This window comes from Plasmodium brasilianum, chromosome 11 (assembly GCF_023973825.1).
Source record: "Plasmodium brasilianum strain Bolivian I chromosome 11, whole genome shotgun sequence".
NCBI classification, from domain to species: Eukaryota; Apicomplexa; class Aconoidasida; order Haemosporida; family Plasmodiidae; genus Plasmodium; species Plasmodium brasilianum.
In genome coordinates this window covers 2,276,044-2,299,677 of record NC_090124.1, presented here as the reverse complement: position 1 = coordinate 2,299,677, position 23,634 = coordinate 2,276,044, and the positions used below count along the sequence as shown (strand labels likewise).

Genomic DNA, 23,634 nt, shown 5'->3' with positions numbered 1-23,634 from the left:
CTTCTCCATCCCCTTACAAACTCTTTTCATCATTAAGCATATGAATATAATGTCTTTTTTTGATTTTTGTAAGATATAATAATTTGTTCCATTTTTGTGTCATTTAAAATAAAGGTTGTTATTTTCATCAAACACACATAAAATAAATCTTCAATTAGTTTATCACATATATTATATTATTATTACAATTGTACAAAAATGCCCATTAATTATTCTATATAATTGTTCACGTACCTTTATTTCTCGATATATACCTTTATATATAAAATATTTCACAAAGTTCAAAAATAAATTCAGTAATTCAAATTAAATATTTTTGATATATCCTCAAATATATAAACTTCAAAATGGATCATGTAAAAAGGGAGGAAAGGTTATATTAACAATAAAAAAGAAATTAAATACATAACAAATTCAAACTTTCTCAAAAAAATGTTATATATATACATATTTTTTCCTACATTATTCTCTACTCTTCATAATACCTAAACAATAATATATAACAAACTTTATTTTATCATCCTTTGTACTATACATGTATCATTACTCTTATAAGTCTCATAAAAGGTCAGTAATTTTTCTTGCTAAAATAATAAAAGCGATAAAATTAAAACATACACTTTATAGAAACAAACAAAAAAAAAGAATTTTAATATAACTCCTAAGTTTATGAAAAATAAAGTTATATATTTTGTTCACTTTCAAAATAAACTATTTGTAGTGCAATCAAATAAAAAAAAAAAATTATTTTTATTATAGCACTTTATAAATAATCTTTCAATATATTATCATGGATACGCTTATTTTTATTTGAATTTCGGAGAGAACAAAAGTTTTCTTAAAATATAGCGTGGAAGACAGAACAGTACTCATTCTCAAAGTGTTAATATTTATCTATTAACTAAATATTCAGATTATGGTATTTCATTTTTTATAATAACTGAAGGTCATGAAATACCATTTATGAAAAAAAAAAAAAAAGGCACAAAAAAGAAATAATGTAATTTCGTTCTTCCTGCTACATGAATAACTAAAACTAATGTTATTTTATTTTTTTAAAAATATTCCCAACGTCAAAAATATTTAAAGAAAAGCAGAGAATACACATGCATGTACTGTATTCATAATATGCCCCTATATAAACACATTTATATATAACCATTTTTAAGTACAGGATTATATGAATTTGTTCTTACCCGTCTATGAGCATCTCTATGAAGCATATATATTAGTATTTCTATCCTTATTAAATCTTGGACAAAAAGTTCTCTTTTTTTTTTTTTCTTTTTATTTGAGCCATTTATTTTTTATGCTCCATTTGATTTTCTACCTTTTTTTAATTCAATATGTTTAACAAACATAAAATATTCATTTCTACATATTTTTGGATAATTTGTATATATATTTACATTAATTTTGAAACATGAAGAATATGTTTGAATTTAGGTAAAAACATAAAACCACAAACAATTTAATTAAATGAAGTTAATTCTAGTTATTACATGGAAAATACGCATGTACATATATATAATATATATATGTGTATAATGTATATATACATATGTGCTTTTTTTACATTACTTTTTAACAATTATACAAATAAACAAAAATTGTACAAAAAATAAAATTATTTTACAATATATATGTACCTTTGAATATATACATAAATATATAATCTTGTTTCTATATTATACGCGTGAGTGTAATATTACATTACACATTTAAAATGTATACCCTCTTTTTTTTAAAAAAAGAAATATACTCATTTTATAAACACAAATAGAAAAAATAGCAAGTATACTCACAAACTTTTATGTGCTTATTAAAAAAAAAAAAAAAAAAAAAGCATGTAACGAGCACTAAAACGAAAAGGCACTGTGTATGGTTATGTTAAAATATCTGTCAAAAAAAAAAAAAAACGTACATAACATCTTTTCCCATTCTACTTAATTCGTTAACATAATTTCAACTCGTAAATTTGTGTGCGTATAATTCGAAATCATCTGTGCAAATTTTAAAAAATGGAAGAATGCATATTTTGTCAAACACAAGTCGTTGTATCTAAATTATATATATATTTTTTAAAGGAGGAATAAATAAATAAAAAAAAGAGAATAAAATAACAGCGATTATGTTAGTAGTAATAGTAATAATAATAATTACATACACACACAAAAGCAGCACAGGTTTTCAAACAAATTTTTTTACAAAACCGTAACGACGTATAAGTACTTATATGGCAATACTCTACGCAAAAATGTTTGTACATATATGCATACTTAAAAATCAAATCCTGACAAACGTGAATGCGGGTTTTGTTCGCGAAGATAAATTCGCATATGTATACGTGAGTATGAACGTACATACATATATATATATATATGTAAATACATGCATAGTTACGTACACATAGATGTATGGACTGATATACACAATGTGTGTGTCCACCTTCCAAACTGGAAGAGCGCATTAAGAGACGTAAAAATATTAAAAAAAGAATTATATACGAATCATTTAGTAACTGAGATAGTCTTACACAATTTTCTTATTTTTTTTTTTATTTTCAACCATCTTCCCATATATAAAAGATATAAAATTCTTATTACGCAAATATCATCAAACTTCTGTTCATTTTACCTAGTTGTAATTCCAATTATTAAATTTATTATCAAAATTATCATTTATTCCCGATGCAATAATTATTTGTTTATATCTTAAAAGCTCTTCCCTTAAAAATTGTACTTGCTGCATTAAGTTTTTTATTTCATTCTTATAATGCTTACATTGTAAACATGTTTGTCCATAAAAGTTGTAATTGCCAAAAAGATTAGAATTATTGTTTGAAGAATTGTTAAATATTTCACATATATTTGTCATACTTTTCTCTATATTATTAAAAGAATTCGTGTCTGATTTATACTCGTCAAAATTGGTACTACCTTCATTTACTTCATCAAAATTTTCATTTATACTATTACATGACAAAAATATATTCAACAAATTATTTGTATAATCAAATGATTCATTAACTTCGTTATCATTTAAATTATAATCCTCACATTTGTTACTATTTTCAATACTATTTTCGATACTATTTTCAATATTATTTTCAAAACAATTATTATTTCCTGCTGAACTAAATATTTCATCTTTTCTGAAAAAAATGTTATTACTATCGTTCGTTCTGTTATTTCCTTTTAGAATTCTATTCATGTGTTCATCTAATGTGCTGCTAATTGTATTATCATCACTTATGCCTTGCACTTCCATATTTAAGCTCTTCTCTTTTTTAAAAAATGATTTGTTGTTATTTTTTTTACTATAATTAGTGTTCATATTTTTATAGTGCTCAAATTCTTCTGATTTATTGTCTATACTTATACAACTATCAATCATATTTTCCATATTATTTCTTGAACTATTACAAAATATATTATTTTGGCCCTTAATAATACGTTTATTCGAAATACAATATTCATTCATCTTATTTAGTTCATTTAAGAACATATTGTCTTTCTTATATGTATAATTTACTCCTAAACTGTTATTGACGTATTTTTTATCTCCGCCAATGTTATCACTGTTGGGCATGGATTCAATAGCAGATGTTCTTCTAATGGAACAATTGGCATTAGTTGCACTGTGATTACTATTATTAATGTTTTCTTTATTATTTACATAGCCAAAGGTTATTTTGTTATTATTATTACTACCACTATTGCTATTATTAGTAATATTATTATTACTACCACTATTGCTATTATTAGTAATATTATTATTAATACCGCTATTGCTATTATTAGTAATATTATTGTTACTATCGTTATTACAATTATTAGTAGTATTATTATTACTATCGTTATTACAATTATTAGTAGTATTATTATTACTATCGTTATTACAATTATTAGTAGTATTATTATTACTATCGTTATTACAAGTATTAGCAGTATTATTATTACTATCGTTATTACAATTATTAGTAGTAGTAGTATTGTTTTTTTTTTTGTTTTCTTTGTCATGACTGTTAATTCTCGGTGGACTATGGATCAACGTGGTAGCAACAGAACCATTAGGAGCATTACCCACATTATCACTACTACTGTGAATATTGTTTTCATTTGCACTTACCTTAACATTATTAACGGGGGTCTTTGCTACACTGTTACTGCTTCCTTTACAGCTATTGTCCTTACCATTTAAAAAGTTATTCTTATTGTTATCTATATTTTTTTTTTTTCTCTTATCATCTTCTTCATTAATATCTACACATTTTACATATTTATCATCTCTACTAATTTGGTGGTTAAAACTAACGCTATCATTAATGTTGTTTTTTTTGTCCGCTTTTTCACAGATAATGCTGCCGCTGATTGCTGCATTGTGCTTATGGTCTTTATTACTTGCATTATTACTCTCATTATTACTCACATTATTACTCACATTAATATTCGCATTGTTACACGCACTATTACTTGTTGCACTATTGTTATTAATTTTCTTTTTATTAATTTTGTCACTGTTGTTAACGAGCTCATTGTTATTGCACTTATCTATCTCTTTGGCGTTACTGCCATTATTACAGGTGATATTGCTACTATTGAAATTATTACAACTACCATTATTACTACTGTTATTATTCTTGGGGGTACTACAATCATTGTTATTCTTATTTTCCGAGCTAACATCACTATAACTTCTTTTTAGTTGAAAACATGGTATATTTTTTCTGTTACTAAATGAACCTTCATTACAAACATTTTCACTATTCTGCTCATTCATCTTTTTATCTTTTGTGTTATTATTATTATTAGCATTCTCTGTTACACTTTTCTTTGCATGTTTTCCCGCATTTTTAGCAACGCTGTTGTTATTATTTGTTGCTGTGTTATTATTCTTTTTATTATTATTCTGATTTTCATTGTTTTTATTTTTCATATTTTTATTTTTTTCCTTATCTAAAAAAGAAGTGTTTTCAATACTTTTACAATCATCATCGTTCTTTTCCTTTTCATGCGACATTTTGTTATTTCCATTTTTGTTTTCATCTGGATCTTTTTCATTAATGCAATTTTTGTTTTGTCGATTTTCCTTTTTATTGTTCTTCTTTTTATCATGTGCCTCACATTTATTTTCGCTGTTTTTTGGGCTAATGATCTCGCTAAAATTAGGCTCTTTCACATTATTACCACTTCGAGTAGCGTTACTATTGTTGTTACTACTTTCGTTGTTCACAGTGTTACTACTTGCAACTACAGCGGTAATGTTATTGCTAGTATTACTTAAACCATTTGCAACACCCTTTTTATTTTTACCCTTTTTCGATATCTTATTTGCGGTCTTTCCACCACTTCCCCCTAATAAATTACTAGCACTGTTTACTGCCATTTCTTCTTTTCCTTCTTTTACTCCCTTTTCTTCCTTTTCTTCTTTCTCCCATTTCACCTCTTCCTTCAAACTTCCACTGTTTACATCTGCTATCTGTTCACCATTTCTCATGTTGTTTGCTCCTTCTACTACTACATTTTCATTTGACAGGAAAAAATTATTAGCATTATTATTTTTGGTCATCTCATCAAAAGTCAGGTGGTCGAACGTATTACAGTTTGAAATATTCGTAAAACTATTTAACTTATTATTAACATTTACGTCAAAGAAAGTAGACAAGTTCACGTAGTTATCGAATATAGCTGTATTATTAGAATTATTGCAAAAATATTTTGAATTAGTTAATTCAAAATTGTTAACTGAACTGTTCATATCTGTTATAAAATTTTCTTTAAAATTAGCGGATAAAGTGTGTGATTTTTTATATCGGTTATCGCTTATTTCTTCTGAAATGTTTGGAATATATTCACATGTTTTGTTATATTTCACGTCTTGAAAAATATTACCTCCATATATATTGTTGTTATTGCTACTAATATTTGAAGAACTTTGCCTTTCATTTTCTATTCCTTTAGGACCATGTAATGAAAAGAAGGAATTCACCAAATGAACATTAAAAATTTCGGCACTATCGTCCTTGCAGTTGTTACTGTTGTTACTGCCGTAACTGTTAATGTTGTTGTTACTGCTACTGTTGATGTTACTGCTACTGTTGATGTTACTGCTACTGTTGATGTTACTGCTACTGTTGTTGTTACTGCTATTGTTGTTATTACAACTACTATTGTTGCTGCTGTTATTCCTATTTGTTTCATAATCAGTAAAACAAAATTCAACAACTTTATATGCATTGTTATCCAACATATCAAGATTCATCCCACAATCTGTAGCATTACTATTGTAACTTAATGTCTCATCATAATATGCATTATTTTTTCCCACAATATTTGTGTTCATATGTGAGGTTTTCTCAAAATTCATATTTCCAATATCATTTATCTCATTCATCCAGCATGAGTTACTGTTATTATTACTATTACCATTAATATTACTATTAATACTACTATTAATATTACTATTAATATTACTATTAATATTACTATTAATATTACTATTCATATTACTATTAATATTACTATTAATACTACTATTCATATTATTATGTTTACCTTCGTTTCCATTTTTGAAATTTTTTTTACTACCATTTAAATGTTTATTCCATGTGTTGTTAAAAAGAGAGGTGGGACATTGCATTAGTGGAGAATTCAAAGAGTTGCACAAGATGTTATTTACGCTGTTCATTTTGTTGTTGTTATTTCCTATGCAGCTACTTCCCATGTTGTTGCTTCCTACGCTATTACTTCCTACGCTACTACTTACTGCACTGTTACTCACCATGTTACTACTTACTAAGCTACTACCCACCATAGTACTACCTATCATGCTACTGTTTACCATACCACTATTTACTACACCACTATTCCCTATGCTACTATTTCCTACGTTTGTTCCACTGATATTACTCAAATTTGGCCAAGTAGAATTATAAGACATATTTTTGTTAAAAAATAGGTTATTTTTATTTGTACTATAATTAAAATGAGGCATACGTATTTTTAAAATACTTTCTACTTTTCTTCTTATTTCTTTATCATTTTTATTATGTTGAGTTAAAATAGTATCAATATTATTCCTCCATTTGTCCCATTTTTTTTCCCAAATGGTCCAATTTAAATGTGCCTCATTTTTATCATTCGAATCATGATAAAAAGCACATTTCTGAAAGTAATCACAAGCTCCATCTTTTGCCATTTGACAAGCTTGTGTTTTGTATACTATGGGATGAAATATCTTTTCTAATTTTGTGTGTGCTAATGGACAATATGCATCATCACATTTTTTCATACGAGGACAGTCAACAGGTAAATAAAAATATTCATTTGTTTCTCTTCTATCAAATTTATTTATTTCGTATGGATACTTTTTTAATTTGTTAAAAGATTTGGTAACTGGTACACCGACACTCATTTTGTTCTATTTGTATTATTAAAAAAAAAAATAAAAAAATATGGAGGGGCACGAGGCGTTGGCCTTGGCGTTAGTGTTAGCGTTAATTTTAGTGTTAATGTTCGTATTAGCGCTCGCGTTCGCGTTGGTGTAGATGGTAGAGGGAAAGAAAAAAAGAAAAATTTGAAAAAAAGAGTGGGGAGAAAATTTTATACAATAAAGAATTGCTATGATATAACAAACTACAAAAAAAAAAAAAAAAAAAAATACACATAAATTAACATACATTAGCATGTGCTAACATATGTTAATACGTGTTTGTATGTGCTAGCATGTGTTAAAATGTGTTGGCATATGTTAAGTAGTATCAACGTGTACATTTATATGTATTCTTTTTCACTTGATATGAGAATATACTAGTCACCACGTACGTTACTACAAACGGTGTACATATTCCAATTATATTTTTTTTCGAATATAAGTTATATTGTATAATAGAACAAACATATAATCGTATAATTTTATAATTACTAGTTACATTAAGATTTACTGTTCTCATGATCATACATATTATTTATTTAGATATTTACGTGATACTAATTTTTTTTTTTTTTTAATTTTTTTTTTTCAGATGATACACAAATACAAATGCTTTTATATACAAAAAAAAAAAAAGAGGGGAAATTATAATATCACTAATACGTGGAAAAATTAAATTTGTGTGCATATACATATTACTATATATATGTATAAATATGTACGTAAAAATGTACATTTATATATGTGTATATATAAATATATACATACAGATATTATTTAGATGCATATACTCTCAGATGAAGAAACAACATAATTATATTATACATAAAAAAAAAAGGAAGAGAAAGAGAATGAGAATGAGAATGAGAATGAGAATGGGGAAATTTCTCAAGTAATTCACAAACTAAATATATTATAAAACTTATTACACGTTTATAAGTTTATATATAATATAAACCCTTCTTCACATATATTACGTGGTTTTATTTTCCCCTTTTTTCGACACAACACGTATACACAAATATGAAGTACATATATTTTTTTTTCTTTTTTTCTTTTTTTTTTTTTTTTTTTTTTTTTTTTTTTTTTTTTTTTTTTTTTTTTTTTTTTTTTTGCCTTAATAATGATAAAAAAATTCGGTTAAATATTATAACATATGACTACACACGGAGGTATATAATAATATATGATAGCACATTATACTATACGATATTACATAATAATGTATGATTATATACGATGAAGAACATAAGTAAAATACAAGCGAATAACACATAAGTAAAAATAATCATTTCATTTCCTTCAACAAATATTAATAAAAGATATTAAAAAAAAAAATTACGATAATCACGAATAATAAGACGCTTAATTTTAATGTATAGAGCTTCAAATAAATAAAAACATAAGCTTTATTTTTATACATTCACAATTATTAACTAATGAAATTATTAACATAGAAATTATTAACATAGAAATTATTAACATAGATATTATTAACATAGAAATTATAAACATACACATTATATTAAACATAAATATGTATTTATATAAACCCATAACAATATTCTTATATACAAAGAGTATAATAAAAATGGAAGGAACTAATATGTAAATAAAAATATTTAATAAAAGGCAGATAAAAAAAAAAGCAAAAAAAGAAAGATAAAAAAAAAAAGGGAATAAGAAAAAACTCTATTAAAATAAATAAATAATTGTGTAAAGTCTTATGTCTTTTATATGATTTCTTAAAATACAAGCACAGGAAAAAAAAATAAAATAAAAATAAAAGATTAATGTTTAAAATACATTAATTCGAACAAAATAAGACATATTCACACAGTAATAAAAATAAAATAACATATTTAAGAACACTAAAAATAAGGAAGTTTATTTATATATATATGTATATAATTATTTATTTACACATATATATATTATGTATCTAAATACGAATATATACTTAAAGCACAACTTATATACCTTTTTGTTATATTTTTAAAACACACTTTTATAAAATCTTTATATGCTTTAATTTTTTATACATATTGTTTTATATTCTTTTTAATTTTATTTTCAATATTCATTATCATCATCATCATCATCATCATTATCATTATCATCATTTTCCATTTATTTTATTATTATTATTATTTTTTTTTATTATTCACATTTTTCAGCTATGATATAACAGTCACAATATAATAACATCTACAATAAAAAAAAAAAAAAATTAATGCTTCATTAAATTTGTATATTAAATCAAAAACGAATTTAAAAGACAAAGAATATACAAATATTAATATTTCATATAATTCTGTAACGTATTTTTCTAGCATTAGCAGAACAATACAAAATTATGCATATAGTATATATATTACCTACACATACGTATATAACGTACACACACATATAAACAGTGTACAAACATCTACACGAGCACATAAACAAACACGTACAAAAACACATACACTCTTACGCGAATATATAACTTTCACATATATATATATATATGTACATATACAAGTAAAAGAAAATTAGCCTACATACATTTGTGTATTATGTATGTACATATGTTATGTTAAAATATATAAAAATCTACATATATACTAAAAATGTAAATACTATATGAACAAATTTTATTATAACAATCAAAATCAAACGTTACTAATTTTTATACACTTTTACTATAAACAACAATATGCATATTTATATTCTTCACATTTGTAGAATAAAAATACTTGAAAATAAAAGAAAATACAAAGAATAATCAAAAAAAAATTTTAATAAAAAAACAAAACCAATGCATATAATATCATTTCACATTTAAGCAAAAATTAAAGAAAAAAAAAATTATCATTTCTTTAAGCTTGTTTTTTTTTTTTTTCTTTTGTTGCTATTTAACAAAGGAAAAATAAACATTTATGCATACGTGTATATATATAGGTAAAATACACATACACGTATCAAATATAAAACAATTTGGCAAATTCAAATTATTACATCTAATGAATATGTTTGCCATACTCAATAAAGGCAAACACATCAATTAAAATGTTACATATAATTTTGGTAATATGCAATATTTATATTCATCAATATAAACAATAAGTTTTCCTATATACTACTACAAAGAATTTTACAAAAAAATATAACCTTTGTTCACATATGTTGTATAAACATATACATTTTTAAATAAACAAGAAAAACATTATTAGAAGGAATTCGAAAAGAAGAATAATAATAGTAAAGCAAATCATATTTCTTTAATGTAAAATTAACTTCTTAAAAATTTATTAAAATAAACGCGAAAAAAAAAAAGGAATAAAATATCGAAATAAAAATACACAAAAATTAACAAAAAATAAATGTAGTCAATAATTATGTAACTCATAACAGTGTGCATTGTTATATATAACAGTATGATAAGGTTAAAAATATTTTTAAAAAGTAAAACAGTAAAAGAAATTATATATGTTTAACAAGAAAAGCATAAATAAAATATTTCACCAACCTTTAACAATGACAATATATACCTTTGCTCAAAAAAAAGCGCGTGCTATATTGTTAATAAGAAATATATACACGTTGTACGTATACACGTACGGAAATGAATATATATATATAAGAATACATACATAAAAGAATACGTACATATATGTAAACCCTTTTGATATTTAAAAAAAAAAAAAAAAAAAAATTCGGTGTTCATACACTGTTATATTTTTTTTTTCAAATACGTCGTCAAATGTATGAAGATATGAATTCTGCATTTCTAATTTTTTTCATCAATTTTTAAAAACAAAAGGATCGTATGCTCATTTATTGACCATTTTTATGCTTATAGTATGTTCACCTATTTATATAGAAATATTTGAAATATATACCACATTTTAATAATATAAACTTAAATGAAAAAACGCAAAAATAACAAAATATAAAATATATTTACAAAGTTAAAAACAAGTATGTACTCTCAATGACAGATTAATGACCCGTTTAATTTTTTTTAATCTTTTTAATATAGTAATAATGTAACCATTAAAACAAAAAAAGAAAAAAATTTATACAATTATAACAAAAATGTGAAAAATGGAAAATATATGAAGTGTTTCCATTTATGATGGAAACATTATGTTTTATATTAAAAATAAAATAAAAAATATTTATAATTTAAAAAACAGGTAATTCATAAAATTTGTAAATAGAAATAAAAACAAATGAATAGTCCGCAACAAGTGTTATGAGAAACTAGTAAATCATAGATATGTAAAACAAATGGGAAAAAAAAAAAAAAAGAAAAAAAAAGTGGTTTATTTAAACGCAATTACTTTTTGCTTATTCCATATTTAAACATAAATGAGGGTAGTTCAATTAATTGCTTAAGAAAAAAGAAAAAGGACATATATATATATATATATATATACATGTTTCAAGTCTATGTATGTATCAGTAAGGGCTGAGCGAAGCTCTTTATTTAAAAATATTAAGTACATTCTTCTTGCGTAACTTCATTTTTGTCACAAAAATAAAAAAAGGAAAATTAAATTAATAAACTGTTTTCATATTAAAATTAATCTTTATCATTTTTTCACCACATATATATGTTTATAATTAGGAATATTATAAAATGTAAATATAACTTTTTCCTTTTTTGTCAATTATGTTTATCTCACACTTACACAACTATTTAAATTTTAAGAATATTGGAAGCACAATGAAAGAGAAAAACAATTCGGAAGCAAAATAACAGAATTAAAAGGAAGAAAAAATTTAATAAAAAAAATAACGACATTTTCCTCTTTATCCTTATTTACTCTTCCATGGAAATTTTCCTTTACCTCTGTTATTATCATACATGTATAAATAAGTATAGTGAGAAACATACTTTAAAAGTGGGTATATAATTTAATATTTATTTATTCCCTATTCTTATATATAAGCATGATCTTTTGAACAGTAGCGTTAGAATTAGTAAGTTCTTCTGTCCTTTTAACTTTGATGGTATGAAACTTACTCACAAAATTAGAATAATTCTTCATTAATGTAATTTAAAACCTCCAAAATATAAGGCGGAAAGTATACATATTTCCCCTAATCAAATTATGCTTAAGCTATATTTCATCTAATTTTGAGTTTGACAAAGTACTGATTGCATAACTTATTCATTTATACATACATACATATATATATATATATATATATATATATGTAAGTGTTGGTGTGTACTAAGCTTCTTCAGTCATTTTAAATGATCAAGCAATAAACAGAACGCTTAGCTTTATGACTTTTGAAAAAATAAAAAATGAGATAATCAAAACGTTACCTATTATTGGTTTATTAAAAAAGAAAAAAATTTCCTATTATTTATTAAAACTGTTACTTATGTACAATAGGGGAATAGAATGTACTGCAATAATATACAAGCTCTATTCTTCTGTTCTATTTTTCTTCTTTTCCTTTTTTATTTGTATATAATATATCACCATGTTAATATTTCAAGTAATTGTGATATATATGACTTTATCCATTTTAAAATTTTGATTGCCGTTTGCTGTTCTATAATGGAAAAAAAAAGTAATACTGCAAAACAGCAGAGCAATTAAACTGCAAAGTAGCAAAACAACAGAATAACAAAATAACAAAATTTACTGTTAATAAAAAAGAGAAACATATAAAATTACCACAACATCATGGAACGTTATAACCTCAGTTTTATGCCATGAGAAGGAACGAAGAAAATAAATTGCAAAAGAAAAATAGATGAAACACTGTTTTTCGCTTCTAGTGGGTATACTTTGTTATGGTATATTTATATATGCATCCGTGAATACATATTTACATTTATTTACATATACATACAACATTAAGTAAAAAAAAAAAAAAATTATATATAAGCACAAAGTGTACAATAAAGGGGGGATAAAATAATAGTTAATAATTTATGCGGAAATTATGTAAAAATTGTAAAGAGAAACTGTTAAAAAGCATCAACTTAATTTGTATTATATATAAATATATGAATATATACATACATACATATATATATATATGTATATATATATGTATATATTTATTTATTTATTTTTATATATTTACGTTCGTTTATTAACTGAGAAGTAAATATATAACAAACGCCGCACAAACTTTATACAAAAAAGGAAGGAAAGGATAGGAATTTTAAAATATTTATTTATGTAAGAACATCAAATAGTAAAAAGAGAAAAGCTCATAATACATATACTTACTTATATATGTATGTAAGTATATAGGTATGTTCATATATATATATATATATATATATATATTGTACGTATGGACGTAGGTATAACTGTATAAAACGTTGATACGAACTGTCAAGCGCCATTTTCTGAACGTACTGTATAAAATGTCAAAAATTATTGACGACTTATTTAACGTTTTTGAGGAAAACGATATAGAAGAAAATATTTTGATAAAAAATGAAGAGGACAGAATAGGGAATAACATCTTATCGGTGGAGAAGAATGACAAGGAGGAAAGTAATAACATAAAAAATAAAGAAGAGTATACTGAAACAAAACAGTCTGATAAAATAATAAAAGAAATGAATGCTAATAAGAAAAATAGGAAAGAAGAATATCACAATAATAATGAAGATAAGTTATCAAATACACCACAAGTAAATTACAAAATAAATATTGAAAATTTAATTAATAAGAAAAGAAAAGAGGATAAATTGATCAAAAATCAAGTTAGAGAAGAAATATATAATGATATACAAAATTTTGATGGAACTACTAATAATGTAAATAAGAAAGTAAGAAAAATATCTGAAGAAGATAAGAATAGAAAAAAAAAGGAAAAAAATAATACAAATAACTCAAAAGTAGAAGAGATACTAATTGAAAATAGTAAAACAATAAATAATGATGATGTTCTAGTTTTAGAAGAATTTGGTAGTGATATTAATTGTATTCATAAGTGTGTAAGACCCAAAAGTTATGTACATAATGAACTAAGTGAATCCATAATCCCAGCTAGAACGTATAAATTCGAGTTAGATACATTTCAAAAAAAGTCAATAGAATGTTTAGAAAGAAATGAAAGCGTTCTAGTATCAGCTCATACCTCTGCAGGAAAAACAGTAATAGCTGAATATGCAATAGCCTTAGGTCTAAGAGATAAACAACGCGTTATTTATACTAGCCCAATTAAAGCATTGAGTAATCAAAAATATAGAGACTTAAGTGAAGAATTTAAAGATGTCGGTTTAATTACAGGAGATATTTCTATAAATCCTGAAGCCTCTATAATTGTTATGACCACAGAAATATTACGATCCATGTTATATAGAGGATCTTCTCTAACAAAAGAAGTAAAATGGGTTATATTTGATGAAATTCATTATATGAGAGATAGAGACAGAGGGGTTATATGGGAAGAGACGATTATTTTATTACCTTTAATGGTTCGACTCATTTTTTTAAGTGCAACAATACCGAACGGAATTCAGTTTGCTGAATGGGTTAGCAGTATTAAAAGTCAAGCTTGTCATATTGTATATACAGATTATAGACCCACCCCATTACAACATTATATTTTTCCTACATCTAGTGAAAGTGTTTTTTTAATATGTGATGAAAATAAAGAATTTAAAAGAGATAATTTTATCAAAGCTGTTAATGCTATTAAGGAAAAAATGAACATGTCAGAAGATAATTTACAAAGGAATAATAATATTAATAAGTACGCTAAAAAAATGAGAAAAAATACTTATGATATTGAAAAAATTGTTCAGATGTGTCACTCCCGTAATTATACCCCTTTAATTATTTTTGCCTTTTCAAAAAAGGAATGTGAAGTAAATGCAACTAGCATGCATAAAGTGGATTTAACAGATGAAACAGAAAAAGAAGTAATAAAAGAGTTATATGAAAATGCAATACAAATTTTAGCTGATGATGACCGTGCATTACCACAGGTCCAATTTATTTTACCCTTACTGTTAAGAGGAATTGGAATACACCATGGAGGTTTATTACCTATCATTAAAGAGATTATCGAAATAATGTTTCAAGAGTCTTTGTTAAAAGTTTTATTTAGTACAGAAACTTTTTCTATGGGCATAAATATGCCAGCTAAAACTGTTGTCTTTACTTCTTTAAAAAAATTTGATGGCTTAGAAAAAAGATTAATAACATCTGGAGAATATATTCAAATGGCTGGAAGAGCTGGTAGGAGAGGATTAGATGATAGAGGAATTGTCATCATTATGTTAGATAGCCCTCTTCATTGGAAAGAAGCAGAAAAATTGTTTGTAGGTGAAGCCAATAGATTAGTTAGTCAGTTCCATCTAGGATATAATATGATATTAAATTTATTAAGAATTGAAGGTATTACCCCAGAATTTATGATTGAAAGGTCATTTATTCAATATCAAATGAAAAAAAATCTTTTTCAAAAAATTTTAGCTAAAAAAAGAGTAGAAGAAAAAATTAAAGAAATATTTAACACTTTAACAAATATTTACCTAGACGAAAATTACCAAGAAATAAGCAAAACAAATCTTTTAAAAAATATTATGATGAATTATTACAAAAGAGTAGCAACAAAAAAAAATAGCAGTCAAACTTTAGCAGACACGGAAAGTACAGCACCTAATATGGCGGACCACAATATGGCTCAGTCACTCTCACATAATAATAATGGGCATAATGAAGGAGGAAATTCACAAGAAAACCAAAAAGTACATGTACTTCATGGTAAGGAGAGTGTAAGTGATACTACAACCACCTCCTGCAATGCACTCTGCAGTAATGACAACAAAAATTTGGATGACGAAAACAAAAATTATGCTGCTGATAATAATAATAATGATGACAGTAATTTTAACGAGGAGCTAAAAAAGTACGGTACCATATATTCTTATATATCTAATTATTATATAATCACAAGTAAATTAGTAGAACTGGGGGAGTCCTACAGGTCTATATTAACATCGAAGAAAAACATAACCCCCTATTTAGCCCTTGGCAGGTTGATATACCTTGTTGAGGAAGACCAGAAATGGGGGTGGTGCATTTGCATAGAAGGAAGAGTCATTGAAGGGAAAAACAGGGGCGGAAAGAGGAGCACAGAAAGTAGTAGTTATAGTAATAACAATAATAATTACAATAATAACAGTAACAACAGTTATAGCAATAATTACAGTAATGGAGATACTTTTCATAAACATAGCTACGCAGATGGGAATGATCCGGGAGATATGTTAGTTGTTGATTGTCTCGTTCCCTATAATGAAAGTAAAAAAAGAAAGCGAACGCAGTATGATGACGATGAAAATGGAAGTGAAGACAGAGGTACAGCTGACAGAGACATTGGTAACAATGAAAACGAGAATGACGAGAGAGAATATATTCCACCAAGTGATAGATTAAAAGCAAAATGGAAATTTATGTGTTTTCATATTAAATGCATTTATCAAATATCAGCAGTCGTATTAAGCATAGACAAGCCATTTGATAAAAAAAGTGAAGAAGAAATTGAAAACGTTAGATTGAAATATAACACCATGGTCAGTTGTTTAAAAGGAGAAAAAAATATTCCAGTTATTAGTCCCTATCAAATGGATATTAAAGATGAGGCATTTTTAAAAATTGTAAAAAATATAAGTTATCATGAAAATGTATTAAAAAAAAATAAATTATTAAATAATAAAAACTTAAATAAATATTATCATATGTATAATAAGTATGTTGCCTTACAATTTGAAAAAAACATTTTAGAGTCGAACATTGAAAAATGCCGATTTATTGTTCTTAAAAAAGAATTAAAAAATATGCTCATTTTGTTGGAGAGTTTAAATTATATTGAAATTTCGCACAATTTAGAAAATATAAAGGATGAAAATGAAGTAAAAACTATTCAGAATGTTGCTAGGACGAGTGAGCAAAGTGATATAAGCCTGACAAATCAGCAAAATATTTTCAATACAAATGAACAAACTGTTGGTTCCACAGATGATCGCTTAATCTACCAAAATCACAATAGTGATAGCAAAAACAACCACGGTGGTAGTAAAAATGCCAATGTTAATAATAACATGGGTGAGGAAAAAAATTACATAGTTACTATGAAAGGACAAATAGCGAGCGCAATTTTAAGTGTTGATGAATTAGTAATATCAGAATTGTTCTTTTCCAATTTTTTCAGTAAATATAATTTTGATTATATATGTGCTTTCCTATCATGTTTTGTATATGATGAATCCACAAATAAAGACATCACAATTAATGACCCCATACTAGTGGAGGGGTATCAGCAAATCATAAAAACTGCAACCAGTGTAGCAAATAAAATGAATCACTGTGGAATGAATATAAATTTAAAAGATTACCTTGATAAATTTAAGTCCTCCATTATGCCTATCGTTTTATTATGGGCTCGTGGGCACTCATTTATGGAAATTTTAACGGACTCACAAATTTACGAAGGGTCTATTATACGAACCCTAAGGTATGTGTGTACATAGGTATTTTCGTGTCTGTGATTGTGTCTATGCGTGCTTGTGCTTATATGTGTACACTGTGCATATGTACACACTAACCCTATTAATCCATCCCTTAACCTTCGTAGGCGTTTGGACGAACTGCTAAGGCAAATGATCTGCGCATTCAGAGGAATTAATAATGACAACATGTGCGAAATTTTAACAGCTGCAACTAAAAAGTTGAGACGCGGTATCCCATTCTCGCCCTCTTTGTATTTATAACGTATAAATTTGTCTTTGCTTCTATTTTAAATATTATTTTTTGGAGGATAGAAATATTTTTGCTAATTTATATACATATATATAAGTATAGGCATACCCACATTTAAACATACAAGCCATTATATTTGTACCCGTACATTTTACATAATTGAAATTTCATCTTTTTTTACATCTATGGAAATGCACTATTTTTACCTTATTATTTGTAATTTTCAACAATAGTTTAAATTTGTAAAGCCTACTTAGCGCCCTATTCTAATGGAAATAGTGCAGTTTAAATGTGACACCAAATTTTTGCGCTTTCAAATTTTGTTATTATCTTTTGCATCACGTTATTTGCAGCATTCCATGTGTATTACTCCATTTGCATCATTCTGTTTGCATTATTAATGCTTACATTCATTTGTTGCGCGTAAGAGAACAATAGCGACAGATATTTGCTTTAAGAGATGAAAAGGAATACAAACGTATACGAATAAACACATTTACACATGTTCATATGTACATATATATATATATATATGTGCACATAATAACTCAAGACTAACACTTCCCTTATTAGTTTGCTCTAATTAATGCTTATGCTCTTGTAAAATGCCCATTTTGGTATCTCTAATTGAATTTTTATAAATATTCAAATAATTTGCTTATATGAAGAGAAAAAAAAATATGAATTATCCTTAAAGATATATGTAACAATAAAAAAAAAAATAAAAATATCCTAAAATATTTGCGTTTTATTATATAATACAATAGTTACAATTTTTAAACATGAAACATCGCAAAATTGAAAAATATCAAAGGAGCAAAAAAAAAAAAAATAAACATATATATATATATATATATATTTATATGTGCCCCAGAATACGCAGTAGAAAAAATCCGACGTAAAAAAATATAGTAAAATCACCGAAAAATATAATAAAACCCGTTCCTTTTATTCTTTCAAATTTACAAAGAAACAAAAAGTTGACCTATTTATTAAATGGAACAAACATTAAAATAAATTTTTATTGTGTTTTGAAATTAACATTAAAAAAATTTTTGTTTTTATGCATAAAAAAATGTATTAAACGTATGTGCCTTTTTTTTTTATCTTGTATATTTGCGAACGAATTGATTAGTTTACTCCACCTGTATAAAACTGCACTTCATTCATAAATATACTTAAACGTAATGTATAGTTATATAGATAAATACGCACATATATATTTATATGCATGTGTTCTTTTTTTTTTTTTTTTTTATCGTCTTCCCCAATATAACCCTTCTTTTCGTGATAAAAAATCTTTTTTAAAAAATTTTAAGTGTACCTTCGTTTACAATCGTTTTTATAAATACATAAATGTTTTTTTTTTTTTTTTTTTTTGTTATAATATATCATCTTTTTTATGAAATGAGAGAAAATAAACTAAAAAATAAGTCAAATTGGTAACAAAATTAGTGTATGATTCTTCAAATTTTCAATAATTTGACGCTGTAACGGGCCATTATAAGTTCCTTTTTGACTACATGATTATGTTGTGATTAGTCTCTTTCGTATGAATATATAAGTTGTATGCACGTACGTACTTATGTGTTCATGTATGTACTTATTTATACATGTATATATATGTATATTTACATACATTCATATATACATTCACGATTAAATATTTATATATATATATATGTTCCCTCCCGGAGATTCTTCTGAAGTTCAAACAGTTTTCTTCACGTATTGAAAAAATAAGAATAAAATAATATAGAAATGGCTGATGATATTTTAAAGTGTATTCACACGGGTTTTAAGTATGTTTTAATAAGTAGTGATATAAATAATGAAATAAAAGAATTGAATTTTAAAGGAAGTGAAGAAAAATTTCAAAATACTTTAGGATCTTATTTTAGAAGAATAATTTTTGATGAAAAAGGAAAAGACGAGCTAAAAGAAACTATAAAAGAAAAATTAAATACAGGTAAAGCAAATGATAATGAACAAAATGAAAATAAAGAAAATTTAAATACTATAACACCCGATTTAATAAATAATGCAATTGAATCATCTCAAACTTACCAAATTATTCCATTGACAATTCCATCTGAAAAAACAAATTTTTTTGGTGTTAATTGTTATATTGATGATATTGGACGAATAAAAAAACTACCTTACAATAGTAGAGCTTCAAGGATATGTAGTACAGATATTTACGGAGATGCATTTTTATCAAAAACTTATGATAATGAAGATTTCAAGAGATGTGATTTTACCATAAAAGAATATGAAGAATTTTTGAAAAATCCTCCAAAGGCTGAAAATAGGTACTACCATATATTGTATATATTGTGTAAACTTACCCGAAATTTTTTACATTTTACAAAAAGGAGTTTAAAAATATAAGAATTAACGTTGTTAATTAAAAACTACTCATGGAAGAGAGACGATACATTATGTATTTATATATTTTTGCTCTATTTAAAATCATTCGTAAAATTTCCCTTTTTTTTTTTTTTTCAATTTTCTAGGTGGGACCAAGCGCAAGCCATGCAAGACTTGTTAAAGCAAATGAAAGGGCCGAAAGATGGAGACACTAATGTGAGCACATCAAGCACAAAAACGACTGCTTGTGAACATTGCTATACGGTACACACAGAAATATGTTTACAAATTAGCTTAAGTGATAAATTCATATTGCTCAATAGAAAAAAAAAAAAAAAAATACTCTATCCTACGCAGTGTTGCATATTACGTCATTTCAACCTTCTTCTTATTCATTTAAGACCATGATTTTATGATTTTTTCACAATTCATTTCCATAGTATGTATTAGTGTGGATGTGTTTACGTAACATATGTCCTTACATATATATTTTTATTTTTCAAATTGCAGGAAAAAAATTTAAAAAGATGTGGAAAGTGCAAAAAGGTCTACTACTGCTCAATTGAATGTCAAAGAAGAGACTTCGTTTTTCATAAAAGAATTTGCTCATGAAAATATTTACTTATTTATACAGTATATATAAAATAGAATTTTTTTTTTTTTCTTTTTAACGTATTGGTGAGAAAAAAAAATATAATAATAATTAAAAAAATAGGGTATTTACTTTCCTATAATTGAATGTTTTAAAAAGTGGCAGCTTTTTTTTTTCTTTTTTTTTCTTTTTTTTTTTGTATCCACAACCGTGTAACATGTTCATAACAGTTATTCTTAATTTTAAATATAAAATAAATTATCAAAAAAAAGAAGAGAAAAGTAAATGAATAAGCAGAACGTACATATGTTTATATATGTACATATATGCGTTTATATGTATGTATTTGTATGTATGTATCTATTTGTATGTATGTATGTATGTATTTGTATGTATGTATACATTTATATGCATGGTAAAAGTCCTACCCTTTTAAAACATTTGTATATGTACAATTCGTAATTTTTTAAAACTTCCATATATTAGTTAGTTTTTGCGTTTTCATATCCCATTTTTTCAAATGAACAAACAAAATTTATTTATCATAAATCAACAACGTAATGTTATCAAAAAAAATGAAAAACTAAACAGCAAGTTGTAGAGACAATGAAAAGGGCATTTTCTTTTTAAGCCGCAGCATATATATAAACAATATGTGGCATTTGCATGTATGCATTAAAAGTAGAAAAGGGAAAAAATTTACATTCGATTAAACAAAGAATAACATGCATTTTCTCTTAAGTATGTCCCACACGTACAGTACAGATTTTTTTTTTTTTTTTCTATTGCTCACATATGAACATTTTCATTTGCATGGGTACTATACCTATACATGTATTTATGTAAACAAATGTTACGATGTGGGGGAACGACGTTTTTCAAAATTTTGTAAAATTTAAAGCAAAATATGGAATAATTTACATATATAATTCGAAATGTGGCTTTGATTATCTTCAAGGAGGTTTGCTACTTGTACCGAATATATTAAAAAAAAAGTAGTAATTTAAAAAAAATATATTTGTTCATGTGCATAATAAAAATAATTATGTGCCCAGAAGATCAAATATGATGAAACAACCAAATTGTTACTTCACTGTAGTTCGGAAACAGGATAATAAATATATTTCTTAAAAAAAGAAAGAAATATCACTCACATACACACAAAAAAAAAAAAAAAAAAAAACAACGTAAATTCAAACTTATAATTTATTCTCTATTTTACATATTAAATAACAATACAAACAGTACATAAATATATATTAACTGTAGGAAAAATGAAATTACTTTCCTTTAACTTATTTATGCTAGCCTTTTTCTTTTTTGTTTTAACAATGTCCCTTTGTAAAAAAGTGCTGTTTATTGATATATTAAATGGAATTAATGTGAACTATAACAAAAAAAAATATATAAATAAAAATATGTCTTATAACCATGAAAATGTTTCACAAAAGACTTTATTTGTAAGTAAAAATGAAATACAGACATCCATAGCAAATGAAGAATCTTGTACATTAGACGATGATAAAAATGAAAATATATTAAAGCAATATATCTATACATTATCCCACTTAACTATTTTTGACATTGATAGAGAAAAAGATATCCCCCTAAACATTTCTTTATTGTTAAAAGCTTGTTTAGCATCACATAATTATATTAAAAATGTGGAAATATATACTTCAGACGTAAAAAATAAAAATTTGTGTTCATTCATTTATGAAAACAGGGAAAATTTTGAAAGCTTTTTTAATTTACACGTCTTAAAATATTTGGAATTTTTTGATAATCCAAATATCGAAGAACTATTAAAATCATATATAGATGAAAAAAATATTTATGAAAATGAGTTCGAAATTTATAAAAAAATAGATAAAAATACAACAATTAAGAAAGATATATTATTAGATATCCTCTTCGAATGTTTAAGATTAAATAAAATAATTCAGTACTCTCTTGCAATCAATAAATTCAACGTGCTCTCATATCATATCATGTTAAAGATTTTTGCTTATTTTAAAAGTAATGGTATTTATTATTATATATTTCTACATAATATAAATAAAATAAAATATTATTACTCAAAAAAAAATATAAAGGAGGAAGACAAAAATAAGATATATCAAATTGTGGACCATTATCTACACATTTTGAATTACATGAACACTATGTAAGACGGAGTCAGTATACAATAATATCTAAAAAAGAACAGAAAAAAAAAAAGAAGGATAAACTAAAATAGCTGCTACATTTAGTTTCAGTGCATATAAAAAATGTAGTACTTGGTACAAAGGTAAAGAAATATACCTTAATGAAGAGCAGTTCATATATTAAAATTCACAGCAAAATGGGAAAATTATTATATATATATATGTATATTATGCATGTATGTACGTATGTATGTATGTATGTACGTATGTATGTATGTACGTATGTATGTATGTACGTATGTATGTAAGTACGTATGTATGTATGTACGTATGTATGTATGTATGTATGTAT

At 25.0% G+C, this 23,634-nt stretch overlaps 4 protein-coding genes across 4 annotated transcripts; 3 read left to right on the top strand and 1 right to left on the bottom strand.

Annotated features, from left to right (window-relative positions):
- Nucleotides 1–2,637: 2,637 nt before the first annotated feature.
- MKS88_003944 (zinc finger protein) lies at nucleotides 2,638–7,416 on the bottom strand (the record flags this gene model as incomplete). The annotated part of the gene is made up of 1 exon (XM_067217081.1): nucleotides 2,638–7,416. The coding sequence occupies one exon, from the start codon at nucleotides 7,414–7,416 to the stop codon at nucleotides 2,638–2,640; it is 4,779 nt and encodes a 1,592-aa protein (XP_067072752.1).
- A 6,403-nt stretch (nucleotides 7,417–13,819) lies between these two features.
- On the top strand, nucleotides 13,820–18,184 carry MKS88_003943 (ATP-dependent RNA helicase MTR4; the record flags this gene model as incomplete). Its single annotated transcript, XM_067217080.1, has 2 exons — nucleotides 13,820–17,928; nucleotides 18,049–18,184. The coding sequence occupies 2 exons, from the start codon at nucleotides 13,820–13,822 to the stop codon at nucleotides 18,182–18,184; spliced, it is 4,245 nt and encodes a 1,414-aa protein (XP_067072751.1).
- Nucleotides 18,185–19,934: 1,750 nt separating this feature from the next.
- On the top strand, nucleotides 19,935–21,155 carry MKS88_003942 (MYND-type zinc finger protein; the record flags this gene model as incomplete). Its single annotated transcript, XM_067217079.1, has 3 exons — nucleotides 19,935–20,485; nucleotides 20,690–20,807; nucleotides 21,054–21,155. The coding sequence occupies 3 exons, from the start codon at nucleotides 19,935–19,937 to the stop codon at nucleotides 21,153–21,155; spliced, it is 771 nt and encodes a 256-aa protein (XP_067072750.1).
- A 1,311-nt stretch (nucleotides 21,156–22,466) lies between these two features.
- Nucleotides 22,467–23,306, top strand: MKS88_003941 (liver merozoite formation protein; the record flags this gene model as incomplete). Its single annotated transcript, XM_067217078.1, has 1 exon — nucleotides 22,467–23,306. The coding sequence occupies one exon, from the start codon at nucleotides 22,467–22,469 to the stop codon at nucleotides 23,304–23,306; it is 840 nt and encodes a 279-aa protein (XP_067072749.1).
- Nucleotides 23,307–23,634: the final 328 nt, after the last annotated feature.